The sequence below is a fragment of the Apis florea genome, unplaced genomic scaffold, assembly GCF_048593485.1.
Source record: "Apis florea isolate Af1SG1 unplaced genomic scaffold, ASM4859348v1 contig_3170_pilon, whole genome shotgun sequence".
NCBI classification, from domain to species: domain Eukaryota; kingdom Metazoa; phylum Arthropoda; class Insecta; order Hymenoptera; family Apidae; genus Apis; species Apis florea.
Genome location: NW_028256714.1, coordinates 5,312,330 through 5,328,406, shown reverse-complemented (window position 1 = coordinate 5,328,406; position 16,077 = coordinate 5,312,330). Strand labels below are relative to the sequence as shown.

The following is a 16,077-nucleotide window of genomic DNA, read 5'->3' as shown; positions in this document are numbered from 1 at the left end:
ACATAATATATTGTACATATTATAGTAAAAGCATTAATAATTCGTAAATTTATGCTAGTAAAATTATAATCAATTATTTAAAAACAAATTGATTTGAAAAGTGTGATTTAAAAAGAGCAAATATATTTTAACAAAAAAAAATCGTATTTTTTTTATTTTTCCTTATATCTAAAAATAAAATGATACAAATATATAATATTACGTTTCATATGTATATGATGTATTATAATTTATTTATTATAGAATATTATCATAACATACTGAATAAATTCGTTTATAATGGGTGAAATTATTAAAACGAAAAAAAAAATAAATTATTTGATTTTGTTATTTTTGCCATTATTCATCTACAAAATCTAACTATAATTTATTATACATGTTGAATCACAATATTGTAATTTATCAGAAAGGATTATATTCAGAAAATTATGAGATTTATTCCATAGATATATTTCACATTCGATATATAATGTTAAGAATAAGTACATAAATTTGTACAATAACAATTTACTAATCATTTATTTGTATTATATTCAATGTTTTATCGATATATTTTTCTGCTTTTTAGGCAGTGTATTTAAATATCAATAGCTGATAATTGGTATTAATGATAATTAATATATTAATAAATATATCTAGGATAGATAATTTTATACAATTTTCAAATGATATCATATAATACATATGTGGTAAAAATAAATAACATATTTTGTTTAAATTATTGTATCTGCAATAAATTTTGATGTTCTATAATTTACAATATTATATTCTTAATTTTTTAAAATACTACATCATACACATATAATTAAAATGTGAATAGAAAATAGATATTAACAAACTATATATAAAGAAAATTTTACTTTTATATTTTTTGCATTATCGTTAAGAAAAATAATTATGAAAATGCAAGTTATTTATTGATTTTACTTTACAGCTAATCGCAATTTGCAATTTGTGCAACAGAGCTCTAATTTATATAATTATCTAATTATAAAATATTAGGAGGAATTGCAGAAGGTATTAACTTATAAATAGTTGGAGAAAAAAATAAATAAAATCAGTGACAATTTAATATTTTATTAAAAAATCTTTTTTTATTATGATTTGCATATAATCTTGTGCATCTTTACACTGCCAATACCATTACACGATAGATCGGTACATCAATCTAACGGAACGAATTTACTAAATTTTCACATTTACACTTCTGTTGATGTTCAAAATACGATAATGTCACAGATCTTCACACTCTAAATTGAAAAAATCGTATAATTTTCGAGCTCCGCCACACGATCTGTATTAGACCTCCACAAAATAAGGTCTAACATTCGATTTTGCGTTATTTGCTATACATTACAAGATCGAAAATGTCTATTAAAATTATCTAATTAAACAAAGCAAAGAGGGAAAAAAATATATATATATATATATGTATATAAATATATGAGAGTTAATAGTATCGCCATTACTTAAATTTAAATATAATTAAAAAATTTTTTGTTTTAATTAACAATCAGATTTAAATAAATGCGATATTATTAACTCCTCGTCAACATTATACTGCATATGTCACAAAGGTTTAACTATGCAAAAAGTAAGTTCGTTTATAATTGGTCGCTTTAATTAATTCATTTTCCCACTTTGCTAAAATTAATGTACATAGTCGTTACCAGTTTATATTTGCACTCGAACGATAAATAATTCTAATGAAGAAACATACATGAAAGCACCATTATTATTAATTATTGAATTTGCTAGAATATGTAAAAACACAAGTTATTAAAATATTACATTAATATTCTCTAAAAGGAAGTTGGTCAAACTTTCATGTACGTTCATATAAAGTACTAAAACACTGTTAAAAATTTGAGAGAACGTTTTCATCTCAAATATTTGCTTTGAGGCACGGCCCGATGTTGCCAATTTATACATTTTTGAAATATAGATTGTTTTTCATTTTAAGTATTATTGTTCTTTTATCATTTTTTACTTCCAACACACACCACTTACAAGCCACAGTAATGAATTGCATCACTGAATAAACTACTTTACTGTTACGAATACATATGTAGGATAAGATACTCATAACAGGTTTAGTTTAGTTTATTTTTCCTCATTGTCAATAGTTTCATTATATCTAATGATTGATAAACTTCAATTCAGTTTTCAAATAGTAGAGAAAAATTGACTGCTCTTGTCTGCATACTGGATAAACAAAATTTGTACTATAATACCACATAATACCAAGTATCTCGTGATGTGGAGAACCTAATATGTCATTCTTCTTGCTAGTACTAAATTGGCAAAAGGAATTGATGGACTTGGCGAAGTAGCGCGGAGGTCGGAAAATCTCGAAGAACGTTTACGAGATATATGATTATTGAGAACGATAGACGTTTTATAATAAGAAACGTCAAACTGATTTATCTATATTCTCATCAATCGAGAATTAGAGTTTTTGGCTGTTCCCAAGTGAATCCTTCTCGACCGAAATGTCCATATGTACTAGTTTGTTGATAAATGGGATTACGAAGATTCAATTCTCTAAAAAAAAACCGATTATATTGCTATTTATAATATTTAATCAAATTTAATTATTTATCATTATACGCAGTGCATCATGTAATTTTATAATTATTTATATTTAAAATATTATTTATGATATAAATATACTCACTTAACGATTTTCCCAGGTCGTAAATCAAAATTTTTATTAACTATATCTAAAAGTTCATTTTGAGATAATTTAGAAGTACCATAATCAAAAACTGTGATTGAAAGAGGTTCTGCTACTCCAATAGCATAAGAAACCTAAAAATTTGTTATAAATATTTATATTTTCATTAAGAAGAATAAGATATTAAACAAATATTTCACTAATAATAATAATAATAAAAATAAAAATATCGGTAATTTATACTTGTACAAGGCATCGTCTGCAAAGACCAGCTTTCACCAAAGATTTAGCAACCCATCTTGCTGCATAAGCAGCAGATCTATCAACTTTTGTGAAATCTTTGCCAGAAAATGCTCCTCCACCATGAGCTCCCCAACCACCATATGTATCAACTATAATTTTTCGACCAGTAAGACCTGCATCACTCTAATAATATAATAAATAAACAAATATTAATATAATTTACAAAAATTAATTTAAAATTATTAATTAACTAAATATATAAAATATAAAAAATATATATTTTACCTGTGGACCACCAATAATAAATAATCCACAAGGATTAACGTGGAAGATTGTTTTATCATCTAAATACCTTGCTGGAATTACTTCTTTAATAATTTTTTCCATAACTACTTTACGTAAATCTTCCAAACAAATTTTTTCACTATGTTGCAATGATACTACTACAGTATGTACTCTTATAGGTACACAGGCACCATGATCCATTACATATTCACAAGTGACCTATTTTATAATTTTTAAAATATCAGAAATAAAATATATTCAAGAATATATATATAATTTATAATAATTATTATTATTCTCAGTAATATATATTACATCATGGCACTCAAGAGTAGCAAATACTATATGACATCATTGTAGATATTGATATAAATTATTAAATTTATTTAAATATTATTAAAATATATATTGCTTCAATTTATTAATAGTGTCATACTTGTGTTTTTGAATCTGGTCTTGCCCACCATAATTCTCCACTTCGCCTTAATTCTGCAATTTTCTGATTTAATTTATGTGCCAGGACAACAGTTAATGGCATACATTCATCGGTCTCATCTGTTGCATATCCAAACATCAGACCCTGAGATAATAATTTGAGTTATAAACTAAAATTTATAAGATGTAAACTTGAAGCAGGAAAAAGATTTATTGTGCTTTTAATTAATTTGCAATATTGTGTAAGTTCTTAATATAGGAAATTAAGCATTAATAAAGTAATAACGTGCACACAACATACAGTTTCAATGTGTTAATTTACATTTGGAATTTGCACATAACTATATATAATATACTATAAAATTCATTTAATAAAATACAAGAAAGGTGTCACACAGAGCAGAATTACTAATCAATATTGGGACAACTATATACAATATTTTTTAATTAACAATTAAATTAATAATTTTTATTATGTAATAAAATGTTATAGATTACTATTTACAGAGTATATATTTTAATAATAAAATAATATAAATTTGAGATAAGATTTCCAAAACTAATTAAAATACATTTGAGTTACATTTGAATCAGCAATTATGAAAAGAAAAATGTAAAATTACTAGTATATGAAAAAAATTTTAAATTTAAATATAATCATGAAATAAATAAAATGTTAATAAATATTTATAAAGAATTTTTAAGAAAGAGTAAGTATTAACAAACAATATTACAAGATTGTAAAATCATTTTTTTTAACACAATTAATTAGATAATTGTGTAAGTTCTTAATTAAACTGAAAGATACTAGAAGAAATACTAAAAAAGAAATACATTCTAAGTTATCAGCTAAGTTCCAATAATTTATACATGCTTTCATAATAATCATGAACAACAATTAACTATTACTAAGAAATGAAAGTTTGATGTAATAAACCTATACATAACAAGAAGAAACATGAAAAAAGAATAAGCTATACGATACTACTATTAAAATTAAACATATGTCTATAAATATATAATAATGATATAAGAATATTCTATTACTACTGTACATAGAAAACAATTGAAAATAGGGAAAACAAATATATACAAATATATTATTCAGGAAACTAAAAAGGAGTAACTATGCTAGGCAGTAGAACAAAAAGAAGAACAGAAAACTCGAATGAGCAGATCAGAATACTAATTGACCTGATCTCCTGCGCCAACTTCTTCATCACTACGGTTTTCATGAACTCCTGCTGCAATATTTGGTGATTGAGCATCAAGCGCCAATAAAACACTGCAGAGCTTGAAGTCAAAACCTGCAGAAATTATATGAATGAGATATAAATATTCTCTACTATGAACATCAACACTTTCATTATACTGATGTTTCACTGTATCATATTCCAGTTTATTCTGCTATTTCAACATAATAATAGTGTTACCTTCTTGCTTTGGAAAGAAATTAAAAATATAAGTTATTTTAATGTATAGTATATATAATAATACCATATAAATTTTCTTACAATTAATATTATATATAATTTTAAAGCCTAACTAAAATATTTAAAATAAATGAAATGTACTTTTATATAGATTGATATATTTTGTCATAATAATTATCATAGTATTTATTTAGTGATAAATAATTTAAGAACCTATAATAGAATTTATTTATATATGAAACTTCCTAATAAAATTTTTATATTATAAAATATATAATTTATATTTGTATGATTATAATACTTATTTGTAAACACAGATTCACTCACTCACACATAACATAAGGAAATATATGTGTAAGAACTCTATAAAATACATTATAAGAAAGAAAGAATAGGACAAAAAAAAATTAAAAAAAAAAACAAAAAAAAAAAAAAAAACAAAAAAAAAACAAAAAAAAAAAATAAATAAAAAAGAGAGTATGTTAATGAATTATATGGCTGCTCTGCGGCACGGGCTGAGAATGGGTTATGTACCTGATCACCTGCACCCAAGTCCTTCTCTTCCCTGGCCAAATGAACACCATCAGCGATATTTGGAGATTGTTGTTCGATCGCCACCAAAAGGTTCAACGTATGCCAATCGAATCCTGCCACGATCATGATATGCTTACGTTACATATTCATACGTGTTCTTTTATTTATTTTTTCCGAAAGATAATGAACAGGATATTGGTCATCCAATCGATCGAGTCATGGAATTTTCTCCAACAATTTATTAACGTGTATGTAGCGTAAAGCACATCTTTTTATAAAAACTTGAAATTTTTCATTATTCTTTTATATATATGTATATATATATATATATATGTATGTGTGTCTGTATGTATGTGTGTATATACATATATATTGTACATTTACAAAAAAATATATTTTTTTTAATTTAATAAATAAAAGAAGCATTCTAAAAATTTTTATATTTAAAGCTGGAAACTTTCGTGCCATGATTCGATCGTGTATTTATAAAATTTAATTCTAAAGAACCAAATGAGGCGAATTTTATGAAGGATAAGATAATAAAAATATCATCCGGCCACAGGGCATATATATATATAAGTTAGAAATTTTTTATGTTAGCAAGGAAATTTTTAAATGTTTTAGATGTACAGATAAAATAAATTTAACAAAATTGTAAGGGTTGCAAAGGATTTAACAAACATACATCACTGAAAAGAGAAAACCTAAAGAAATAAATAAAAATATTTTTTACCTTTTGAAGAATCATCATATCCAATGTGTTTAACAGTATCTCGAACAATTTTTTGATAATCTACCACAGCTTTTGATGTAATTTCTCCACATAATAAAACCATCCCTGTTTTTGTCACAGTCTCTAAATAATTCAAAAATATGATATATACATATACATATATAAATAGATTATATTTTGAAGATTATAATTTGATGAAAATACTTTATATTTAATAGTAGTAAGTTAAATTATATATATTATATTAAGTACTAGGTCCCTTCAGAATTCTATGATTCAAAATTAACTCAAGGTCATAGTAACTAATTTATAAATAGAGGTTATAGCATCAACTGCTTCAAGTCATTAAAAAAATTAAAATCATTTTGAGAAAACTCACCACAAGCCACTTTTGCATTAGGATCTTGCTTTAAATGTGCATCTAAAATAGCATCACTTATTTGATCACACATTTTATCTAAAAAAAGAAAAAAAAATAAAGTACTTTATATTTATAAAATAAATAAAAAATTTTTTAAATTATGAATAATTGACTGTTTTTATTCATATATGTGTGAATTTCATGATAAATAAAGCATATTCATAGAAACAATTGCATAATCATAAAATGAAATATATGCTACATTATTAATTGATTCAAACTTGCTATATATACGTTTATAAAATTTTATTAAGATGCCCTATTAAAATTAATATTATAACATCTATTCTACAATAAATCAAACAATATTTAACCATTTTATTCAATAAAAATTTTTAATTTTATCTTAAATTATACAAAATAGTTAATAATGTGAATTAAAAAAATTATTATAGTTCAATAAAAATTCATTAAAAATAAATATTAACTAATTTAGAGTTTACACGTGTAAAAGATAATTAGTGAATAAGTAATATAAAAAATTGATGAATAAAAATATCTTATATTTAATTTTAATAAGTTAAAAACAATTAGGTTAAGAAAAAATTTTAATATATACGTAAGAAAAAATACATATAAGTATAAAAAATTAGAAATCATAAATTGCAATATTAAGAAGCACATGGCGACGCCGGAATACATATTCGCTTCTGCTTGATATCAACTTTAAAAAAATATAATTTTAGTACCTAAATGAATCAATATTCAATATTTTATAAATATTAAGAAGAGAATTTAAACAATGAATAAATCGCAATATAATACCATCCCCACATTTCGAAGCTTTTAAGGAAAGTAAGAAAGCGGGAAGGAAGGGTAAAATTGCGGCGTGCGCACACGGTATATATGTATGATCCGTTCATCGAGTTTCATGGCGGCACACGCGGCTCTCCGACATGGAACTCAAGACGAAGTCGTACAATATCGGAAATACAGAAGAGTCATGAGGTGAACGCATGCTTTTTAAGGTTCCTACCTGGATGGCCTTCACCAACGGACTCTGAAGTGAAGAGAAAACTGCCTTCCTGTTGTAGCTCGGGTGGTGTATGCCCGTTAGCATATCCGTTCATGTGATGAGCGGTCTCCGGCATTTTCTTTCTTTTCGTGATCGTGGATATAGACTTCGGTTTCTTTTGTCTACGTTCCAATACTTTGGCCACGTGTTGCAATTTTATTGACACGTTCAGCTCGTTCGATGTCGCTAATACTTAGAGAAAATGAGAAAGTTTAGTCCGAACTTTATATCCTACTTTGGTTTCGCACGAGCGAACCTTACACCAGCACAGCACAAAACGTAATAGTCAGACAAGCGCGGAGCAAATGCACTATTGTACAGTGTAGAAAGTAAAAGAGACTCCCCACTCTGTAGTGACCGCTATTTATAACCTCGGTACCTTCGTTTCGTTCGGCTAATTTCGAGTCACGTGACACTCTATCACCCAGGAGATGATGGTCGGCGCGGAATTCGATTAGATTTGTGTGAATTTTATTTTTACTTTTCACGTTTTGATGTTTAATTCCGATATTTAATATTCCTGTAAGAAAAAAGATCACATTTTATTTTTTTTCTAAATTTCACAATTATAATTCAATGATTTAATTAATTTTAAAAATAATTAAAAATTATTTACAACAACAATCAATATATTATTATGTCATTTATTAATATATTTAATAAAAACAAAAGCATAAAATATAGATATTATTTTTTTTCAATATTTAAAAAAAAGAAAAATCTTCAAAAAATCTGTTATTTAGAATTGTATTTTTTTATTTATATATTTTTTTTATTTATGCAAATATATATGTATAATATATGTATATGCGTGTGTGTATAAGAGCAAAATGATTTAATAAACTAATTATATTAGTGTAAAAATTTTTATATTAAACGAAATTAATATAACGAAATATTCATGATTTTTAATGATCACATATTTTCATTAATAACATATTCATGTGAATTTATAATCTCCCATACAAACCATTATCTTAATCAAATTAAAAATATTCGTCACCTCGTTAATACAGCGTCTTGATTCTATAGAAAATCGCTGGTTATTCGAATGGAAAACTTTCAAACAACCGGATAATTGTATATTGAACTTTGAGCTTTGAGTTCAAGCCGACTTGAATTATCAAACTGCTGTACGTTTTGTATATTTCCTTCGAAAGAACAGAATTGCTACTGAGTAGATGTTATGTATTATTCGGACTTTTATATATTGTAGGATCTCCCTCCAAGTTTGAGAAATACTTGAGTGGGGTTGAAGAAAGCATTCATATAGTAATGCATGTTGCAAGATGTAAGTATTTATGTATATATAATTGCACAAATTTTTAAAAAAATATTAGAGTAGGATAAAATAATGAAACGATAAGATGTTTTTTTATTGCAAATTCTATTAATTTCAAAAAAAAGAAAAACTTTATATATATAATTAAAAAAAATGGTAGTGAAAATGAAAAGAAAAAGGAAAAGAATTTGAATTAATGAAATGAACAATGAAAAATAATTAATGCAATTTCATTAATCATTTTCAATAAGCATATTTTGTCAACAAAATATTGATAGTAATATATACATGTATATAATATGTATTTAATATATTTTTATTATATAATTATAATATATATATAATATGTATTTCAATGCAAATATTTATATTCTTTTAGATATTCTCTAAAATTAATTTTATAAAAATTTTCATAAAAATTCTATCTTGTTAAAAATTAATAGTAAAAAAATATTAGAATAATTTAACATTGAATATATACAAATAAAAGATTGATAAATAAATTTTATCTATTATTATTGCATTATATTATTTAATCATAAATCGATTTGTAAAGTATTTCAATTCGTAAATGAATCAATTTAAATTTCAAAATTAATATTTTTTTTATTTGAAAAATTAATAAAAAGTAAATTTTATCATTATATCATATATATCTGAATTATTTAAAGTAAAAATCATTATTTAACTATATCTTTTTATTCTTTTTCTATAAATAAAATAATATTATATAATTAAATAATAAAAAAATATTATATCAATATTAAATTATTTAAAACTGAGCAAATTTTTTATAAATCATTCTATATGTAGAAACTTTTATATCTTTTACATCTTTACAATAAAATTTACGATAATATATATATAAATATATATATAATTATATTTTCTGAGAATTTTAAATTTTTATTAATTATTCTAATTAATTTTTTATATTTAGTTATTTAATTAATAATAATAATATAAATTTTAAATTATGAAATGAAATCATAATTTTTTTTTTAAATTATACTTAGTATTAATTTTTTTTCCTTATATAAATAATAAAAGTTCAAATTATTTATTTTGTTTAATTTATGAAAATTAAATTAATAATAATTTAAATATAAATTAGATAATGTATTAAAACTGTTGATTCATATTCATTTTTCATCAATGTTTTATTTTTAATAAATTTATGTTTGTAATGTTTGTAATGCAATTTTTTTTATCAAATTGAAATTATCTTATGATATAATATGTTCGCTATGTAATTACATTCTATTATACTAATCGTACTTGTGATTTTTCCTTTTTGTAGAAGACACGTGCAATCTATGCAATCTCATTTATTTTGTATTTATATTATCTCATTCTATAAACATGCAATCTTTCTTAATGAAAAGAAAAAATAAACATAGTTATGTGTAATCTTTTCAGAATGAAATCATAGAACAGTCTGAATATCACTGAGACAATTAAACATGAGACATGCGTAAACTGCAAGCAAGCATTTCCTTTTTTGCAATTAAATATCTTTTTATTTAGGTAATGAAACGTCTGTGAAATTTAAATCTTATATTATAAGTTTCTTCTAGGATTTCTTACCAGGTATTTGTGTTATAACATTTTATTTTGTTTACAATTCGCTTATTATATATTTATTGTAAAAATAATATTTATTTCAACTTAATTATTAAATAATTTTTAGAAATGAAATTTTGTATTTTGTGAAATATTATCTTCTCAAATTTATATGATTACGTACATAATACGAAATTTGTTAGAAAAAAATAAAGAGATGAGAAATACAAACTACTTACATATATATATATACGTATGTGTTATAACATGTAGTTTATTTTTGTTAATCAATATAATTATTATAAATATTATATAATATGTTTATAAAAATAATTAAAAATTATCTGAAACTATTATTATCTGAATATAAGATAATAACTAATAATTTTCATTAAATAAAACATGTGAAAAATAAATCCAATTTTATAAATAATAGATATTAACACTTATTTTAATCATTGTTTTTTATAATTTTTTTTTTTAATGTAATGGTATCGGTCATTTATATTGTTCCATTGATTGTATGGTTCAACGAATTTTAATTAAATATTTTTCTGATGCAAGTTTTATATCATATTAAAGATATATAAAAATAAGGAAACTAATTATTAAAATGACAATTAATATAACCAATTGTTATAGATTTGTTAGTAAATTTGTAAAAATATAATTAAAACCGCATTACACAATATGAAGTCGCTTCCATACTTAAATTAACGCTATTACTATTTCAATAAAAAAACGAGAAAAAAACAATAGTGAAAATTAAGAAAAGTAAAAAAAATAAGTAATGAAAAAAGTTTACTTATTCTTTAATAATATCTGATAATAATAAATAAATAATTTTATCTTATTATTAAATAATAATGGAATAAATAAGCATTTTTTATTATTCAAGCTGAAAATTATAAAGATATTAATTATAAATGAAACTATACTGTTGCATGATATAAGAAAATAAAAAACATATTTCGATATTTCTAAATGTAAATTAACATTTTAATAAATAGTGTTATACATATTATTTTTTACAATTTTTGCTTGTTTCAAAACATTAATTTTTTAATTAATTCATTTCACTAAATGATTTAGCTAATTCATTTGATCTAGTATTTTATATATCTATATTTTATAGTAATCAAAAGAATTGTGATGTATCATTTTTTTTTTAATTTTTAACAATTTGGAAAAAGATTGTTGTCTTGTTAATTTAATAATTGTGAAATTTAGTCTGAGCGATCTTTATTGATAATGGTAATTTTTTTTTTTTAATCTCATATTAATATATAAATAATTTTTTTTATTTTTTTCGCAGTCTATTGATTTTTACGAGCTTACAAGATTTTTTTTCCTTTTTTGTTCCAATTATATTTTCCGGTGTTTTGTATTTGAAAATTTCGAAAAATATTTTAAACTCAACTAATAATTTTATTATCTATTATTTTCGTAAAGATTTATTTTTTATTTTCACGATAAAGTTTATGTGTAGTTTTTTCGTTTTCGATACATATAATAAATATATATATTTTTAATTGAATATATATTTATATTATATTCAGATATTGTATAACATATCTGAATAAGAATTATTTATTTAAATGATATGGAAATATTTTATATTTTTCTGTTTCCATCGTTTTAATTATATTTGCATAAAAACAAATTATAGTAAGTTCAAATCATTTTCATAAATATAGATCCATTATTAAAAATTTCATTGATTCTTTTCAAATATTTATTCTTTGAATGACATTCTTTTAGTAATAATTTTTAAAAGATAATTCAATTCATTGGATTACTGTTGATGATTAAGAATATCATATTAAACGTCCCTTGGACGTATGAAATCAATATCGTTTCGGAGTTCATTGAACTGATACGTTTTTGAACTAGCATTCTTAGAATTCTATTTAAAACGATTTATATCGCATTATTATTGATAAATATTATTTATATTGCATACGAATTTCATAACTTTATTATTTAATGTAAAATTAAAATTATTATTTTATTAAATATTATTATAATTTTATTAAAAATTATTTAAACTTGTTTATGTGTTTTAAATTTATAAAATTTAATAAAATATATATTCAATTAAAATATATATTTTAAGATTATTTGAAGATAAATTGTATACTATTATAATATCAACGTAAAAATATTTCATTCAACAGAACATTTTTCAATCGAATTATTATTATTATTATTCTCAAAATATTATACATTTTATATAGTGAAATTCGAGTATATTGTTAGTAAAATATCCTACCTTCAATTCGTATATATTCATATAGACAAGATCATTTTTTTTTTATCTATTGAGAAGAACATAGTAAGTATATACGTTGACATAAGTTATCTTACTTTAAAATTTTAACCGTACGAAACGCTTTGTTGAATTGACTTTTCGTTGACTTATTGACTTTTCAACTTGAATGACACACTATATGTATCTAGTATTGTCAATGGTTTTTTATTATTATTTTAGTATTTCAAGACTACATTTACAATTATATTATATTTTTCAAAAAGATTGTGTAAGAAATGATACATTAAAAGTATCTATATTTTAATTCATGCAATTTTTAATACATCATTTAATATACATATGCATTCTATCACACAAGTATATGTACACACATATAATAATAAGAATAATAAAATATTATCTCTAATAAGAATTTATATATATATATATATATAAATTATCTTTTATATTGTAATATTATATTTATTAATATATGCATATTATACGTTAAATATTACGAAAATGATTTTGTTTTTTTTAAATTAATACAAAGATCAATTTAAATAATGACAAAAAAAAAATACAAGTAAAATTGATTTGTCTTTAATTCGTACATTATTAATTTGTGTAACTTTAATTATATTCATATAGTATTCTTATTTTAAATTTAATAAAATATCAGAATATTCATGGCCAATAATATATATATATATATATATACATAATATATGTATACATAATTAATGAGATCGATATCATATCGATACTATTAATCATTAATATCAATCTACAAATTTTAATTTTGTGTACCAAATAATGTCAAAGACATAGGTATTAAAATGAATCGATACTTTGAAAAAAGTAGCGATTTCAGTTTCATACGTTACATAAGTTTTAATCCATTTAATATTTCTTTTTTTAATTTTCGATATCCTTAGATATTTCATAAAAATATTCATATTTTTTTATAAATTAACAATAGAATTTTAAGTCTCAATTTTATTTTGATATATATATATATATATTGATATTTTATTTATCCATGTATCTGGTTGGAATAAAATAATGGGGTAAGATGAACTTCTTATTTTATATAATTATGATTGATTCACTTTATAATTTTTATATTTTAAAATTATTTATTGCTTCATTAATATAATATAATATATAGTATAATATATAACGAATATATATGAATTATATATCTTTAAAGAACTGAATACAATGCTTTAACTGTTCAATATAAATTTTACACCAACTATAATAAGATTGACTTATTCGCATATCAAAATCATATTCATTAAATTAATATGATCATCTTACCCCGGTACCTCCGCCATTTTACCCAATACTTGGGTAAAGGTCGTCGCCCATTTGACAGCACCTCAATTGATCGGCAACTAATCGGTATCGGCATATTCATGTTAATTACATGTATTTTAATAGCAGTGCGCCAATTCAACGGCAACAATTCAATCATTTATCGACATGGTCTCACATCTTTTCGCTAGCAACCTGAATCTTTCGCCGATCAAAGTACGATCGTATGCTGCACGTACGGTGACATCGACTTTCTATTCAATTCATCTTATTATGAAATGTATATGATGTCTATATTTATGTTTAGACAATTGAAAGTTTCTGTACCGATGTCGTGATGCTGTTAAATTGGCGATAGTTGTGAATATGTTGATGCCAGTTATCCATCAATTGTCGGTTAAATACTAAAAGATTGGATGGCAACTTTTAGATGGCGAATTTATTCACAAATTAGTTTTTTATAATTTTATGACCACATCATATCTTGATGATATAAAAACAACTATAAAATTATTTATACATATATTTTCATTTTGTAAGATATGTAAGATTGGCAAAAATATTAATTTTTTTTTTTAATAAAAAATGAAAAAGTTATTTTTATTTTCGCCTTAGTATCGCCATCTTATTTTTTACTGCTATATTTAATTTATATATGTTCGTAGTTCATGGTCAATTTATATATACATATGAGAAGATATTGTTTGACATTAACTGATTGCTATATCATTAAAGCAATTTCTTTCTTTCTTATTTTACTAACAAAACATAATTTATTATCTTAACGGTAGGAAGAAAATATAAACCAATAAATTGGTTAGAAAATGATAAAATTTTCACTAATCACTATTACAATGAAATAGGTCAGGGTGTTGTGTTACATTTATCCTATTTTTTTTTCTTGATTATGATTATAAAAATACAATATTATCAATAAAAAGAGATTATTAATAGAAATAAATGAATCCATATAATTTTGAATTTGTTATAAGACAAGAATAATAAGACGGAAATAAATGTATTTACATATTATTTAAGTGCTGAGTATCTATGCCAATAAAAATAAACTAGATAAGAAACATCCGCAAATTATTATAAAAAGTGAAGAAAAATTTTTCTTTTTTGATGAAGTTAAGTAATTAAGAATTTTCTAAAAATAAAACAGATTATAATTTTTAACTTTTGAATAATAGGATTAGGATTTATTTAATTAGATTTTAATGTCGTAAATTGTAAATTATTATATCTAATTTTAAATTTTTCTTATTAAATAAAAAATGATATAAATGATGAACTAAATAATATCTATAAATCATTATAAAAAATTCATAAAAAATTTAAAAATATAAATAAAATTTATTAACAATTAATAAATAATTTCGTATATGAAAAATATTTGAATCAATTTTGAAAATAGAAATCGATACTATATCTCTGAAGTATACAATGAGTTAAATGCACATTTATTATCATATCTTTTTATTTGTATGGCGAAAATATTGTAAAATTTAGATTAATTGTAAGATTTTTTATTATTTTTAATTTTAATATATTTGAATCATCTTAAATTAATAAAAACTGACTAATAAAAAATGACTAATGAAAATTGTAATCATATATCATCATATATCATTGTAATCATTGTATATCGTTATTATATAATTTATACAAATCAAAATTACAATTACAAAAAAAAGTATCAATAGTAAGATAAGAATAAAAAAATGACATATAATAATGTATATAATAAGATGTTAATTTAATAAATTTTAATAAAATGTTTGTCTATCGCAACTTTTTGATAATAATTCAAAAAATTGATTGCGTTCCAAATTACTTTTTATTAATTTATTATCAGAAAATTAATAAATTTAGATAATCAATT

The 16,077-nt window shown here is 22.1% G+C and overlaps 1 protein-coding gene across 4 annotated transcripts; it reads right to left on the bottom strand.

The window, feature by feature from the left end:
* Positions 1 to 1,057: 1,057 nt before the first annotated feature.
* On the bottom strand, positions 1,058 to 14,452 carry Sam-S (S-adenosylmethionine Synthetase). 4 transcript variants are annotated; one of them, XM_086910135.1, is made up of 10 exons: positions 14,196 to 14,452; positions 7,738 to 8,296; positions 6,720 to 6,797; positions 6,341 to 6,463; positions 4,835 to 4,947; positions 3,642 to 3,785; positions 3,206 to 3,424; positions 2,921 to 3,103; positions 2,678 to 2,811; positions 1,058 to 2,544 (listed from the first exon to the last, which is right to left on the bottom strand). In XM_086910135.1, exons 2-10 carry the CDS (start codon positions 7,850 to 7,852, stop codon positions 2,439 to 2,441), a joined length of 1,215 nt encoding a protein of 404 aa, XP_086766261.1. In that variant the 5' UTR covers positions 7,853 to 8,296; positions 14,196 to 14,452; the 3' UTR covers positions 1,058 to 2,438. The 4 variants fall into 4 exon arrangements, with proteins under 4 accessions (XP_086766261.1, XP_086766262.1, XP_086766264.1 ...); XM_086910136.1 differs by lacking the exons at positions 4,835 to 4,947; positions 14,196 to 14,452 and adding exons at positions 5,608 to 5,720; positions 8,780 to 8,951; XM_086910138.1 differs by lacking the exons at positions 4,835 to 4,947; positions 6,720 to 6,797; positions 7,738 to 8,296; positions 14,196 to 14,452 and adding exons at positions 5,608 to 5,720; positions 6,545 to 6,647.
* Positions 14,453 to 16,077: the final 1,625 nt, after the last annotated feature.